This window comes from Talaromyces amestolkiae (genome assembly GCF_001896365.1).
Source record: "Talaromyces amestolkiae strain CIB chromosome Unknown scaffold5.1, whole genome shotgun sequence".
Taxonomy (NCBI): domain Eukaryota; kingdom Fungi; phylum Ascomycota; class Eurotiomycetes; order Eurotiales; family Trichocomaceae; genus Talaromyces; species Talaromyces amestolkiae.
In genome coordinates, this window is record NW_024468041.1 from 527044 (window position 1) to 542959 (window position 15916).

At 45.3% G+C, this 15916-nt stretch overlaps 3 protein-coding genes across 3 annotated transcripts; all 3 read left to right on the plus strand.

Moving 5' to 3' along the window:
• Positions 1-351: 351 nt before the first annotated feature.
• On the plus strand, positions 352-3127 carry BHQ10_003302 (uncharacterized protein; the record flags this gene model as incomplete). Its single annotated transcript, XM_040875544.1, has 3 exons — positions 352-633; positions 695-1149; positions 1210-3127. The coding sequence occupies 3 exons, from the start codon at positions 352-354 to the stop codon at positions 3125-3127; spliced, it is 2655 nt and encodes an 884-aa protein (XP_040731806.1).
• Positions 3128-3603: 476 nt separating this feature from the next.
• On the plus strand, positions 3604-9461 carry BHQ10_003303 (uncharacterized protein; the record flags this gene model as incomplete). The annotated part of the gene is made up of 2 exons (XM_040875545.1): positions 3604-4513; positions 8359-9461. 2 exons carry the CDS (start codon positions 3604-3606, stop codon positions 9459-9461), a joined length of 2013 nt encoding a protein of 670 aa, XP_040731807.1.
• A 1207-nt stretch (positions 9462-10668) lies between these two features.
• On the plus strand, positions 10669-12041 carry BHQ10_003304 (uncharacterized protein; the record flags this gene model as incomplete). Its single annotated transcript, XM_040875546.1, has 4 exons — positions 10669-10691; positions 10766-10976; positions 11046-11442; positions 11506-12041. The coding sequence occupies 4 exons, from the start codon at positions 10669-10671 to the stop codon at positions 12039-12041; spliced, it is 1167 nt and encodes a 388-aa protein (XP_040731808.1).
• Positions 12042-15916: the final 3875 nt, after the last annotated feature.

Genomic DNA, 15916 nt, shown 5'->3' on the forward strand with positions numbered 1-15916 from the left:
GTGAGGAAGTGGAAGTAGAAAGTGGAAGGTGGAGAGATGGAAATGCCGAGGTGGATATCCGGGGCACGGACACTAGTCTGTAATAGGACAAATCACCTGACATTCAGTCTGCGCCGTCCACTCCGTCCACTTTCTCGATGTGGATTGTATCAATCTCGGAGAATTGGATCATGGATGTACAAGCCAAAAGATAATGGGGATAATGGAGCAATTCAAGCAGCTTAGCTGTCGCTTGTCTACCTCTCTCCGAGTTTCTATCTCAAAGCTCTTGTCTTTTGCCTTCCCTACTCTTCCTCCCATTCTACTTTTCTTCCTGATATCATCATTTCAATAATCAATACAGTCTCAGCCATGGATGCCGGCGGGGTTTCTGTAGCACCTGCAGCTGACGAGCTCAAGTTTGAATCAAATATCTCTATCAATGAAATAAATGATTCAAGGAAAGATTATACACCAGGCTCCGAGTCGCTTGAAGGTTTAGGAAAGCCTGAAGAGCGAGCGCATTATGAAGAACAATCCACATACAAATCTCTCTTGCACGAGCTTACACTGGAAGAAAAAGTGACATTACTATCTGGAACCGACTTTGTCAGCTCTAGCTCAGTTCCAAGACTAAGCATTCCCTCTCTTAAGGTACCTTTTTCAGATGGGGTCCAAGATTGCGGGAAAAAGTTAATGTGTATTGTTAATCTAGGTCGTCGATTCGGTCAACGGTGTGAAAGGTTCCGAGATACACCATGGAACACCCACTGCCGTCTTCCCAAGCTCAACGCTGTACGGCGCAACCTGGAACAATTCCCTGATGGAAGAACTGGGGAAGTCTCTAGCTCACCAGGCCAAGCTCAAATCCGCGCAGGTTATTCTTGGTCCTACTATCAATATTCACCGCGATCCTCGCGGTGGAAGAAACTTTGAATGTTTTAGTGAGGACCCTCTACTCTCCGGCCAGCTCGCAGCAGCCATTGTGCGCGGTATTCAGTCACAGGGACTGGCTGCTTGTCCGAAACATTTCGCTTGTAATGAGAGTGAGTTCAAGAGAAGACAGTACAATGTCGCCGAATCTCATAACAGCCGTACTGTAAGGGAAATCTATCTCGGTGCCTTCCAAGAGTTGCTTAGGAAAAGTGAACCTCGTGGTTTGATGGTCAGGTAAGTCTGATTATTATCCTTATGTATTGTCACGGTGAGAATGCTGAAGCTCGTATAAAGCTACAATAAACTGAACGGCGTCCATACTACCGAGAATGTGTTTTTGAAAGAGGTCTTGCGTGATGAATGGGCCTACAATGGATGCCTTATATCCGACTGGTTCGCAACAAAGTCCAGTGTCGCCGCTATAAACGCCGGCCTCGATCTGGAAATGCCGGGCCCAGCGGTTTTCCGCGGTCAGAGACTAGTAGAAGATGTACAAAAAGGACTTGTCGATGAAAAGGCTATTGACGAATGCGTCGCCCGGGTTCTTGAGCTTATTGATGCAACGAAAACATGCCATTCACAGGCCCCTGAGCGTGGTGAAATCGACCCCGAAACCAACGCAATGGCTTTGAAGATTGCTTCCGAAGGCATTGTTCTCCTCAAAAACGAAAAGAACGCATTGCCGCTTGACATGCGTCAAGCCCCAAAGATTGCAGTCATTGGTGTCCATGCTGTTGAGCCCGTTATCAGTGGTGGTGGCAGTGCGAGTGCACCTCCTCAATACTTGCAGCGGCCTTTGGACTGTTTGAAGGAAGCTCATCCAGTCCCATCCTTGGTTGAATATGCTCGCGGTGTCAACACAAACCGTATCATTCCTATGGTACCCCTCGATCGGACCACATCGAAAAGCGGAAAACCGGGTTTTGATATCTCTTATTTCAACCAAGATTGCGATACTCCCATTCATACCGAGCACCAACATGTTCCCGTGGTTGCGATGGTGCGAAATCTGAAACCCGGTCTCCAAGAACCTGGCTTCAGCTACGAGATATCTACAACTATCACGCCCACATCAACCGGCCATCACACCTTGGCTGCTCGTATTACCGGTGCATTTTCCCTCTTTGTGGAAGATAAGTGCGTCTTATCGTCCTCGACACAGTCAGAAGTCTCAATGGAAGATTTCCTTTTCGAACCCGCTCGTCTCGAGCGCCGCATTTCTGTGCCCATGCTTGCTGGAAAATCTTACCTTGTTCGACTTCTCACCCAAGCTCGCATACCCAAGGAAAATGACTACGAACCCAATCCACATGGTGCTGTTTTATGTTACGAGGAATACGTGAACGATCGAACATCCATTTCCGAAGCCGTGCAAATTGCCGCTTCATCGGACGTGAGTATCATCTTCGCGGGTCGAAATCACGAGTACGAGTCTGAAGGATTTGACCTTGACACTATCATCCTTCCTGAACGGCAAATCAAACTTATCAAGGCAGTCGCCGCTGTTTCGGAAAAGACCGTCTTGGTGCTCAACTGCGGTAATCCAATTGATGTCTCTCCTATTATCGATGATGTCGATGCCGTTCTTAATGCTCACTTCCCAGGCCAGGAAGGTGGTCAAGCGCTCGCAAATATTCTCACTGGCAAGGCAAATCCTAGCGGCCGATTGGCGACGACATGGCCCAAGAAGTTCGATGAAAAGCATATTCCTACGTTCCACAATTTCCCTGCTACGCTTAACGAAGATGGGGAGTATACCTTGAAGTACGCCGAAGGTATTCAGATTGGTTACCGACATCCGGATGTCACAAAAACCGCGCAATGGGAGTTTGGCTTTGGACTATCATATACGACGTTTGAGCATTCCGACCTCGTCATCGATAATACGAGTGATTCAGATATCAAAATCTCGGTTCAAGTCAAGAATACGGGCATTTTCCCGGGCCATGAGGTTGTACAAGCCTACGTGTTGCCTCCTGCCAACGAAAAGGCCTGGCGACCTGCCCGTGAGCTCAAAGGATACGAAAAAGTATGGGTACTACCTGGAAAGTCGGAATCCGTTGAGATTACCCTTGATAAAAAACACACATTCAGTTATTGGGATGAAGAGGTTAAACAGTGGCGATTAGAACCGGGTACTTATCGTTTAGACATCGGCTCGCTTGAGGCATGCTTTGAAGTCGAGGAAGGCTCGACGTGGAGTGGCAGGTGATGACAGTGTGTTTGATATGCAACTCAAGTAGATTTGTTTTGCACGTGTTTTGGTATTTTATATCCATCTTAAATGACATGTTCAATGTTCTCGGATTATGGTCGACAGGTCAATCCAATCATAGATAATGCTTAAATGACGCGCTTCATCTGAAATTTTTCAGCACACCGCCGCTCCGTGAGCTTAGCTCGTGAAAGATTAGGGCTAACTACACCAAAATAGGCAACCTATGGATCTGAATAAGGCCAAGCCATGATTCGCCGAGATCAAACGTCAAAATAATAATAGTCATAATTGGGTCATTGAAGCGATAGCCCTAATTCCGAAACGGAATGAATTTTTATCTACCCCGCCGGAATATTGAGTGAATGACTCAATCTAATGGAGCCCAATCGCTAAAACAAATTTGTACCTTGCTATTTCCTAGGCATTGAGTGATACTGCCAACTCGGTCACCAACAAAGAGATAGCGAGGAATGGCATTACAGAGCCCATCTTCGATCATTCAATCGACTTCCAACAATAGCAAAGTATACCATTCGCCCGGATCAGATGGCCACAAAACATTATCCGTCGAGCTGACGAACTTCACCCCCTTCGGCAACTTACTGAACACCACAGATAGGCCAATTACGCATCTGGTACCACCTCACGGGGACAGCCAAGATGACGCAGTCTATTCTTCGGACCACCCACCTGTCTCATCAGAAACAGCGGTGGTAGACAGCTTCCCGGATGGCGGAACTAGATCATGGCTCGTCGTACTGGGGTCATTCTTCCTGCTTATGGCTACTTATGGCATGATGAACTCTGTCGGTGTATTTCAGTCCTACCTAGAGACCAACCAACTTTCCTCATACAGCAGCACCGATGTCGGCTGGATATCAAGTAGCTTTGTGTTTGTTGCACTACTGCTAGGCGTCTATATCGGCCCATTGTTTGATTCGCATGGTCCAAAGATGCTTGTCTATGGAGGCTCCGTCATTTTCATGCTCAGTCTCTTTTTGTTCGCCGAATGCAAGCACTACTGGCAGTTTCTGTTAACCTTCGGTATTCTCGGTGGCATAGGCGCTGCTCTCGTGAGCACAGTGGCTATGGCTTGTGTCCCACACTGGTTCGAGATCCGTGCTGGTATGGCCATGGGAACGGCTTTGGCCGGTAGTGGCTTAGGCGGTATTTTGTTCCCCTTTGTGATGCGGGCAGGATTTTCAAATATTGGTTTCAAGTGGACTATGAGGATACTGGCATTTGTCGTTGGTTTCCTGTGTCTTCTCGGTTCATTCATGGTTCGGGCAAGATTACCGAAAAAGAAGTCATCCAAGACGGTCATTGATTTGAGATGTTTCAAAGATCTCAAGTTTACGTGGATGACTGTGAGTATATTTTGTAAGTCCCGTCTTTTTTTGTCTTCAGCCCTTCAGGGGATTGCCAGGCTTTTCAGTGCATTCTCAAAAAAAGCAGTTAACTTACGGTGCATAGCTTTGGAGTTACAGTACTTCTCGTTACTCGGAATGTTTCCTACATACATCACAACTCAAGGCTTTTCGGCGGATTTGAGTGTCATACTAGTTGTCATCGTGAACGTGTGAGCCTCCTAATTTCGGTCCATACTACATCACAGCCACCGAACTAACATACCTCAAAGCTTTGGCACGATCGGTCGTCTAGTATCAGGGCGTATAGCTGATCGTTACGGACGCTTGAACACTCTTGCTGTTGCTGTTTTCCTCACCACGATCTGGCTTTTTGTCTTGCTGTTTCCCTTTCAGAAATCAGTGCCTGTTCTCTATATATTCAGTTGTCTATATGGATTAACGACAGCTTCATTCATCAGTGTCTCTCCCGTTTGTATTCGACAGATTTCTGATGCAAAAGAGATTGGACTAAGGTTTGGGACTTGCTATTCCGTGGTCAGTTTTGCGTAAGTCATTCGCTCTCTGTCTAAGAATTTTTCTGTCAGCTCTGGGTTGACTAAAATATCCCAAAACAGCCTACTGGTGAGTATTCCTATTACTGGTGAATTGATGCAGAGAGGCGGGCCCAAAGCTATGATTATATGGTCTGGATCATTACTGGTGTGGGCATCATGCATTCTGGCCTTGACAAGATGGACTTGCTTGGGATATACTTGGAAATGGAAAGTGAAGGTCTAAAATCTTCACTACACCGCGGGACTAGAACACAAAGGAAAAAATTCAAATTTTAGGGACAAATCGGCCTTTAGACGTTTACAGGGATCTTGATTGCACATAACATGTTTAGGTTGGAGTCTGGGTTGAATATTGAGGAACGGTGCATCTATTTTTGCCGCGTTTTGCTTGGAGACATGAACATACATACGATCTGTTTAAATCATTTTGAAATTACTATATCAGAATAGACAGTCTGGAACTTGGGATCAGTTCTCTAGACAGATGTACAAAAGCAATCCAGGCTACTTTTTCTGGGCAAGCCCGAACCAGGGCTGATGGTAGTTACTCGCGTGATCCCGAGCCTATCGTAATCCGAATTCAAGTTCCACATGAAAAGTGAATAAAGTCCTCTGGTGAGCATTTAATTTTTTAGTTTGATCATCTGACTCAAACAGTGTCGCCGCAGTCGATCACAGTACGTACGTAACGTACTCTTATCCATACTGGTGTAACACCCAACAATCATAATACTCGCCACACACAAAATTGCAGATCCCATCGACATAATTGTTATTATTTCCTCTGCTAGAGATGAAGACAACTTACATTGGAATGAGTAGAGCTATCTCGGTCTACTGTTTCACGTTCGGCGGACTAAAGTAAGGAGGATCAATCAAGCCACTTTATAGGAATAAGAAGGGGTGGAATGAAGGGGTTGAAAGCAGCGTTAATCTCAATGCCTTTTGAGTAATGCTTCTCTTACTGCTCGGAGCGATACGCAATGATATTCGTACCAATAGACAGTAGTTGAAAAATAAAGATTGAGTTTGACTATACTTACTAGGTTCAACGTCTGCTAGATTCGGTAGTGACAATCCGACATTGCGCGGATGCTTAAGCCTAATTGACAAGTTTAGATTCAGCAAAAGAGACTTATACTACGTGGAGAACTTGGCTCAGCGCGCTGATAGGTCATATCACAAGGAAAAAGATAATATTGCTGCAGAATGTGCAAATGTTGAAATCGGATAGAAGCGATCTCTGTCTCTCATTTTGGTTTATGCTGAATTATATGAACGATTTATGCGATCACAGTCCAGATCTAAAGCTCCGGCCAGATCGCGTGAGGGATATCAATCCAAGACAAAGAACGTAGCCAGGGATATGATCCTCATAAGGAACAGCGAGATTCTTCGGCACGTTACCCGGTAGTATGGCCGTGCTGAAGAAGAGAAATTATCTAGAAACGTGGTTAAATTGATCATCAACGATTATGGTCCACTATCTTTGCTTAGATTTGAAGAATTCGCATTCTTTCCTTATCGGTTTGGACATTACTTGAGGTAAACCAATGAACAAAAATGCTTTTCATTCGAAGTTTGGTGAACCAGCCGGCTTGAGTCTTTGATCCGCCTATTAGCTAGCAACAGGCCTTCCTTTTTCTCCTTTTCAGGGGTCTAGAAAAAGAAATAGGATTGTTATAGTGTTTTATCACTCATGGCATCTGTCCAGTGACGGGAAAAGGCATAGACATGGGAAGCAAGCTTTCATTCTAACTTCGACCAGAACCCAACTTCAGAGAAGACACATGTTCTTCTTGAATTACGGCTTCTAGTAGTACCGCTTCGACCTTGATTGACTAGATCATGTCCCATTCCATGACTCGTACAGATCCTTCAGGTGCATCTCCTCACGGCCGTATGCCGGGCCGCACAGTTGGATTCAAGCATCCAAGAATCTGATTTTGATAGTTAACAGCTATCGCCTGCATTTCTAAATTTTCAGTTGCGTAAAACCCGCGATGAGGAAAAGCTAATAAAATCATAGCTAACGTTAGTACGTTTCTCGAGGCAGTTTCACTATTCTTCATCATACTTCTTCTCGTTTGGAACCCTAATTTTCAAGCAGCATAGCTGATACACGCGCAATTCTTGCTCCCACAATTGATCAGAAGGACGGCGATAAAGCAAGAAGTATGCTTCTTTCCCTCTTTTCATGCATTCCTACCCGATTGGTTTATGTAGGTGACTATCCAGGACTTGACAGCTACCATCGGTTTCATTCCAATCTTTCATTTCTTGATGCGCTCAAATCAAGTATCAAGTTATGCTGATTATGTAGTCTAGCGCCACTTCAACGTATACTATCTTTCATTGACTGTGTATACCTGCTCCAACGGACTTTGGGCATGGAGCGAACCTGTGGATCGGATCATATGAGGTGGTTTTCATGCAGTAATAGCGATCCATCCCATGTGTGTAGCATTCCTTCAAGTTAAGGAATGGGCTTTTCATGAGAAGTATTATAACAAGGACTAGATCTTGGGCTATAATGCACCCACCCTCCATTGACAATCATGAACCAGTTATTCATCACTATTGTGCGCTACTCATTTTTCGTATAAAAGGTCGTCTTTCGCGCCTTAGTATGAAATTCGAATGACGATCTCCAGGCACAATAGCCTGATACCAATCAATAAAAGAACGGAAAAAATGAGCACCTCCAAAGAAGACACTGATCAGAAACCATGGCTTTACTCTCGTGGCCAAATCCTTAATTATCTATCCACACGACTCACCACCCTTGTTCCTCATCGGAGCAACATATCGGCGCGAACCAGTCCCGTCAAAATACTTAGGCGAGTGACTAGGGCACAATGGCTTATGTTTCTCTGCGGCGTGTGTGGGCGCTCTTGGGATGCCTTTGATTATGCGACGGTGCCATTAACGGTGACGGAGTTGGGGAAGCAATTTGATGCGCCAGCTTCTGCTGTTACATGGGTTTGTATTGAGCTCCTTTACCACTTTATACTTGATCCAAGCTGATAAAGAATGATACTAACAGGCTATAACCGTTACGCTGATGACGCGACCTGTCGGAGCCCTGCTTTTCGGTACTCTTTGTGACCGGTACGGGAGGAGATGGCCTATGATTGCCAATCTAGTTCTTCTCATGGTATTGGAATTAGTATCGGGATTTTGTAATACTTTGCCTCAATTCATTGGTGTGAGATCAGTATATGGTATTGCAATGGGAGGTAAAATTTTCTACTCATTTTCTTGGCTCAAGGTAAACCATGAACTAATACGAACTATGCAGGTTTGATTGGCCCCTCTGCTGCGATCGCTCTTGAAGACCTTCCAGTAGATGCTAGAGGTCTGCTATCGGGTGTTTTTGAAGGAGGGACCGCCATGGGTAGTCTATTTGCGTCAACAATGTACCGAGCCCTCGTCCCAACAACGAAGTACGGTTGGCGAAGTCTTTACTGGTTCGGTGCCGGGCCTCCATTACTAATAATAATCTTCCGCTGGTGGTTACCAGAAACAAATCATTTCTTGATGGTCAAAGCCGAACGAGAGGCTAGGACCCGACAGAAAGCGAACAGAGGAACCGAGGAGGCCAAAAAGACGAGTGAATTCAAGACATTCATGCATGACTCTGGCAAATCTATCAAGGAGAACTGGCTGCTGCTTCTCTACATGTTCCTGCTAATGACGGGGTTCAACGCATGTGTCCACGGCGCTTCCGATCTTTACCCTACATTTCTCAAAAACCAGGTCCAACTAGACGCCGAGCACGCGGCTATAGTCTCAATCCTGGGTAACTTAGGAGCTTGCTTTGGCGGTATCACAATGGGCTATGTCAGCGGTTTTCTAGGTCGTCGACTGACTATGATTTGTGGATGCATAGTGGGCGCCGGGATCCTCCCTGCTTATATCCTTACACGAGGCATGAAAATTGGCGCTTGTGTCTTTTTCCAACATTTCACTACCGTCGGTGTCTGGGGCCCAATTCCCATACATCTTATCACTCTGGCTCCATATACTTTACGTACACTGATGGTGGGACTTACGTATCAACTGGGCAATCTTGCTGCATCACCCGTCACTACTGCTGAGTCTATATATGGTGAGAAATACCCTCTTCCTCCGGCACCAGATGGTACAAAGAGATATGATTATGGCCGTGCAATTGCTATATTTACAGCCGCGGGGTGGGCTTATATTCTTCTGTTTTTGATTCTTGGTCCGGAAGCGTCTCGGGATGAAGAGATGCAGGATGTTGATGTGATGGTGTATACTGGAGGCTCGGTTTCGGAGCCATCGAGTCCCACTGATATCGTTGAGAAGAGACCTGTTCTCTGCGAGTTTGAATGTGATGATGATAAGGCTAAGTCTAGTTTGGACTCGAAGCTAGAATAGAATGTGGAGTGGATGCTAGGAGGGAAAGCCCTAATTTGTACTTGAGTTGATATGAGGCTTAGTGTCTGAATTTGAACCAAGCAGATGAATCAATGAACTATGGATTATTTTAAAGGGGCTTGAAGTTTGATTGATTGTATATTCAATACGAACCTTCAGCCGATCAATCACCGCAGGGTATAACTAGTATGCTACACTACCTGGACAAGAATACAATCATAGACTTCACAGGTTGATCATCGGCGTTCTAAGTATAGCGTTTAGTTTATCCCAAATTATTCGACGAAATTTGACCCGCTCGGCACTTCGCATGCTGCTTCCACAGCCAGCAAAGGGGTCTCTACACACATGGAACGAAAATCGACGGCAATGTGAGATGCATATCCGACTACAAATTTGTTACAATCAGCCACGAGTGGAGACTTGGGATCTCTTCATTGGTTCTGTTAATTTCAAGCATACTTTGTCATACTTCAGCCTAAACTTTATATATGTCAGTCTCACGCTGATCATGCTGGCCGCAGGGGTAAGGTAAGTAGAGATAAAAGGCTTCCGATACTCCGCTATAAGCCCCAGACTGCATCGCTCACCGTTACAATTGAGTGGAAATAATGACGTTGTTAAGATATCACCCCGCAACTAAGGAATAATTGTCAAATCAATATCGTAGACATCAAATGCCGGATGTCGAATAGATTAGCATAGCTTTAGATGCGGAGCGTAGACGGTGCTGCATCTCTTCGGGTCGAGGGTCACATGGCAACAACGATGCGCATTGCGTTGAAAAACATTGAATCTTTCTAATATTTTATATTTTAGCGGGGATTAAATCTAACTAGGCAGTATAAAACGAGCCGCAGATCTACTCGGTGGAAACGGTAAACGGTCTTTCTCGTTGTTTGGTTACTACATGCCCATTATTTTAACGAGTACACGATTATAGTATTACCTACAGTATGCTGCTCACAAAAGATTTCCAATATATGGTATTGGGCCTGCTTTGCCTCGCTCAGCCATCCGTTCAACAAACCAGTGCCTGTGCTTCCATTTAGTACGTTGACCTTGACACCTAGTTATAGTTACTATTTTGATACCCTGTCTCTGATATGACATTATTTCTTGAAAAGCTCCCAATGTGGCGGTATTGGGTATACAGGCGCAACTTGTTGCCCTACAGGGTGGTCCTGCCAGACACAGGATTCATACTATGCTCAATGTCTCAGTGGCACTGTGAGTATGGCCTTATCAATGGACCTAATCTGTTGTCTTAAACCTCATTTATAACATTTACCACAGCCAACCAGTACTGGAACGAGTCCTGTAACGACATCTACGCCACCAACTACCCAGACGACGCCTTACCGCACTTCGACGACCTTTCTGACTGGTACAGCCCTAGCAAGTCATACGCAAGTGCCCTATACCAGCCTTGAATGCAATAACGCGGACTGTGGCTCTGGTACCATCTATCCTGATATAACCTCTGTAAACGCCAGCATGCCATGGCACTACAGTGTAAGTATTACACAGACCGCCTTCCTTCTGATGCTATTGTGACTTCAATTTTTAACACCGACTACGTAGCGATCTACCCATTTCGGCGAAACCCCAGCAGGAGCCTGTGGGTTTGGCTTGTATGGCATGTGCACGACTGCCAGTGTCTCAGGAATCGACTTGGGTGAAGACTGTGCACAGTTTTGCTCTATGTATCCCGACCTATGCACTGATCCAGCCAATTTTACACTTAGAGGCAACTTCGCGGCACCGAATGGCAATTACTATACACAGTTCTGGCCGATGCTGCCATCTTTGGATACCAGTGAGGAGCAAGACAATTACCTGTCCTGCGGCGAGTGCTTTGAATTGGTCCGCACTTATCCCAACGGCACACTTTATGCTACCACTGATGCCGGATATTCACCTCCGATCATCCTCGAGATTGTCGATAGCTGCCCATGTGCGGCAAATACTAAATGGTGTTGTAAGTGAAGTCGTTTCCGTTACTTTCTTATTAGTGAAAATTTTCTAAAATAACCAAACACAGGCGGCCCTGGCGTCGATCAATGCCAGGAAGTCTCTGACTTTACATACGGCTGCCCGCTCCCCAACGGTTCAATTCACCTGGATCTATCCGACGTGGCCATGACACGAGCACAGGCTGGTACATTAGTCGAGGGCGTGATCCCGACGCAATACAAGCGAGTACCATGTCCCAAAGCAGGCAACGTATACTTATGGCTCCGGGGTAGTGCTGGGCCATATTTTTTCCAGATTACAGCAGTTAATGCCGGCGGACTGGGATCGATCGTAGGCTTCGAGATACGCCCTGATGGGCAATCGAACTGGTTGGCTCTTGTCCAAGAGGCCGATTACCCGGAGGGTCATCCGCAGGAGCGATATGGTGCCTGGGTATTGCCGGCTAATGCTGGGCCTATTAATTTGCCACTGGGTGTACGTCTGACGAGTGCAACTGGCGAGCAGATTGTTAATGAGAAGGTTATCACGAACTGGACAGCGCCCTCAACCGCAATTGCAGGATATTGGTATATTGATTTGGGAATCAACTTTAGCCAACTCTAAATTCCCGGCTTGACTTGACTACCTGACATGATTTACCGTCTAACTTGACGAGACAAGTGTTGGCATGATCAGGAAACGAATAAGCGATTGTTTCATAGGCTCCGTTGAAGCAATGCAGATATAATATTGCCGCACCCTGATCGAGTTTTACAAAGATAAAAGAAATTACTGGCCTACAAGATTGAGTTAGAACGTAGTTTTAAATAAGTCAGTCAATATTTATCCTCTCTCAGAGGAGAGTGATATTTGCTTGAGGCGCTGATGTATAGTTCCATGCCACTCGTATCGTATCAAAAGATGATCGACCAGATTTATCCTTATCGCACTGAAGCTCGGATTCGGCCGGGGCTCCTATGGCTCTCATTAGACATGCATTGACCGGGCTGTTAAGTTTACGAAGGATACGCACACGCAGATGATTCCGGAAGAAGGCACCTAGCAAGGATTGGAAGTACTTTACTATGCAGAAGATCTTATCAGTTCATGGCATGTAACCATACTATGCATACTCCCACCACTAAACCAATATCAAGCGTAAGGCTACATGTGAATTGATAGGTCACTCCCACGTTGAAGTGAATTCGCAATTTTTCGCCATTTCAACCAACACCGGTCCTCATGTGGTGCGGGACGATCTGCCGAGCAGCGGGCCGTACACTATATAAATTCTTTCGGTATCACACCGTGTAATGTGCAACAAAAATTGTAACAGGGACTCTGCACTAAGTATGACATCGAGAATCGTCTACTAGCGTTGGAAGAGGCGAGCGGGAGTTCCAGCCTTCATGCACGACTCGAAGTCATTGAGAAGCAATTAAGGAAGCAGAACAGCCCCAACAATGATTTCACAAGATCTTCAGTCTTTGGTGGACAAGATGCTATGTCTGATGCCAAGGCTTTGCCCGGTTTTAACTCATCGGTCGATAGTCACCATGTTGCATTAGGCGAAAATGGCATTGAAAAGCACCACGGGTCGAGCTCCATGCTACTGTTGGTGCGAGATGCTGGGATGGCCCTCGAGCAGCGATTACTAAATCAAACGCCACTGGACCCAGACAGTCAAAGCCAAAACATGAATGTTTACGCTCGCTTATCTCAATCGTGTCAGGGACGCCTTTCGACCATTTATTCACAGCGACCATACCGATCTATCCCATGATGATCAACCAATGACACTTCCCCCCGAAGGCCTGGTAAAGACTTTGGTACAACCGTTTTTTGAGCAAATCAATCCCATCTTTCCAATATTTGAGTCAAGCGACCAGGTCGAAGGATACATCAAGAAAGCCTATACAGAAACAGATAACCAGCCAGATATTGCACTTTATCTCATTCTCAATTGCATTACATTGCATTCGTTGTCAGCCAAATATCGCAACACCCCTCAGGATACAAGCGAAAAAAACATGGACTCGGAGCTCCTTAAACCTTTTCTTATCAATCTCCGCCGTGCGTTTAGAGATACAAACCGGATTCTCAAGCCACGAATCATGAATGTACAAGCTCTGGCATCGTTTGTAAGCTGAATCTGTTGTACACACATCTCGGTTATCTCATGCTAACGGAGGATGCAAAACAGTGTTTGTTTGCCCTCGATAATTTCCAAATAGAAGTAGCAGAGCTTTTGATGGAGCATGCATCCCACTGTGCCAAAGCAATGGGCTTGCACCGGCAGGCCCATTTTCCTTCTCCAACTATCTCTGGACGCAAGAATCTGTTCTGGACCCTGTTTGTCCTAGATAAAATCATTTTCTTCTTGACCGGAAAGCCATTTACGTTGCCCTCATATGATTGTGGGGTACCTCTACCTTCTTCCTCCTCGACTGACATCTCCGAGCGGATGTTCCTTGCTCGGATCTCCCTTGCCAGAATCCAGGAGCGCATCTACATGAACCTGTATTCTGTACAAGTGACATGCCAGTCTGCCAACTCTCACAATAACGCGGTCCATCAAATAGAGCAAGACTTGCAACAATGGCTGATATCAAATCAGCAGTTATTGTCTAATACGGACTTGCTACCATCTCATCATCCATGCTATTATATTGGCCCCGAACTTCTTACTCTTCACGGAATGTGTCTCATTATGGTAATTCGCTTCAACATTGATCCTGCAGGGGATATGAAGTGCCTCAACGAAGCGCGTGCCACTATGGCGAGACTTCAGAATCTTGAACAGCAGACAGAAATAAGGGGAAAAGAGGCTGCCTTACGCAGGTGAGTCGCATCCACGGATTTAATCAGGTAGTTGTGTGATTAACGCTTTGTGACTTGGGCAGAGTATTCGAAATTTGTCCCTTTGTGGCATTCTTGGAAGTTTTCGCGAGGCTCTTAAAATATCCTCGGACTATATGTGTCCCGGATGACCTTCAACTGCTTTTACGTGCGGTAGATATCCTTCGCAGTGTGAGTAAAGCAGATCATACCTCAACTTATTGCTCGAAGATTCTTTGCGCCACTACTCGGTGCTATGATCTTTGCGTGGCAGTAATACACCAGGCAAACTCATGCCAGACGAGGCGTAAGAAGCGCCGTCTAGAGCAGCAGCCAGCTGAACAAGCAACTTCTGAAGATTGGGCAATCCAACTTTCTACGCAGTCATCAAAAACATCATCTACATTTACACCAAGCAATGGTCCTCTTATCACTACCTCTTCTACTCAAACATCCGAATCTCTCTTACTATCCCCAGGAATATTCTCCTTTGTCAATGATTCTGAATTTTCCAATCCCTTTTCCGAGGCAGATCTCAGTCTACCGTTTGATTGGACTCTCAATTGGGGCGGGTCAGAGGATATTGAGGTCTAGAATGTGTATATGTGTCTGTATTCCCTTCTTTTTGGTTTTTCTTTTGTTAGCTTTCTAGATTGTGTGATATTTTGCAAATCGGTTTAGGATATCTCGTGTGAAGTGATGGTAAAGTAGTAATCGGTAGCTGTATAAATTTAAGGGCTAAAAGTTTAGCTTGGTCCCGTCAAGAGGGGGTTGCAGGTAGCTATCATAATAATAATAATGTTTTCCGAGTATTTGTATTAGTTAATAAGGGCTAATTCTGGTTACGAACGAAGAGATTTGCCATAAATGGAGGAGATTAGTTTCTGGCGTAAAACCGGAAGAGGCTCTAGTAGCTATTGAAAACACCGTCTTGGATCTGGAGACTGTGCAAGATATTCGCAGCTTGATCCAATCGCTCTCTACTTCAGCTAAAAATCCATTACAACAAATTGAAATTAATTTTGTTCGTCCACAGATCTTCGAGATTCCCATTGTATCAAATTGAAAAAAAAAATCCTCCATATCATGGAGGTATTAGTTTAAGCTGACTTCAAAGCTAAAACTATGCAATGATCAACAGCGTTCTAGAAGACGACCGCTCAATGAAATTCCACATCATATTTCTTCCGCAGCCGCTCGCCGTACAGGTAAAATAGGAGAGGAATTCCTGCAAAGGCAATCCCGAGAAATCCTAACAAAGAATTCCCCCATCCCAGTCCTAGGTTATCATACAAGCTTGGTCCCCCGAGAGGAACAAGTCCCCCGGCTATACTGCGAACAAGACTGTTTGCTGCCATGGCGCTCGCGGCATATACTGTGTAGGCGTCGACAAGATATGTTTGAATTGTATTCTGTTTGCGAAAAGGCATTTAGGAACCGTTAACGTTAAAAGAAGTGATTATGAACTCACAAATGATCCCGTAGTAGCGACTCCAATAAAAGCAGTTCCAATGATGGGCACTATCCAGTGCAATCTATACTGTGCCGTCCATCCTAAAAACATAAAGAGGTTTGAGTCTTATTTGGAAAAGAAGCTGTATAAAAACTGACCGTAGATGAATAACCCTATGGGAAGTGCAACCGCGCCCGGAATAAACAGA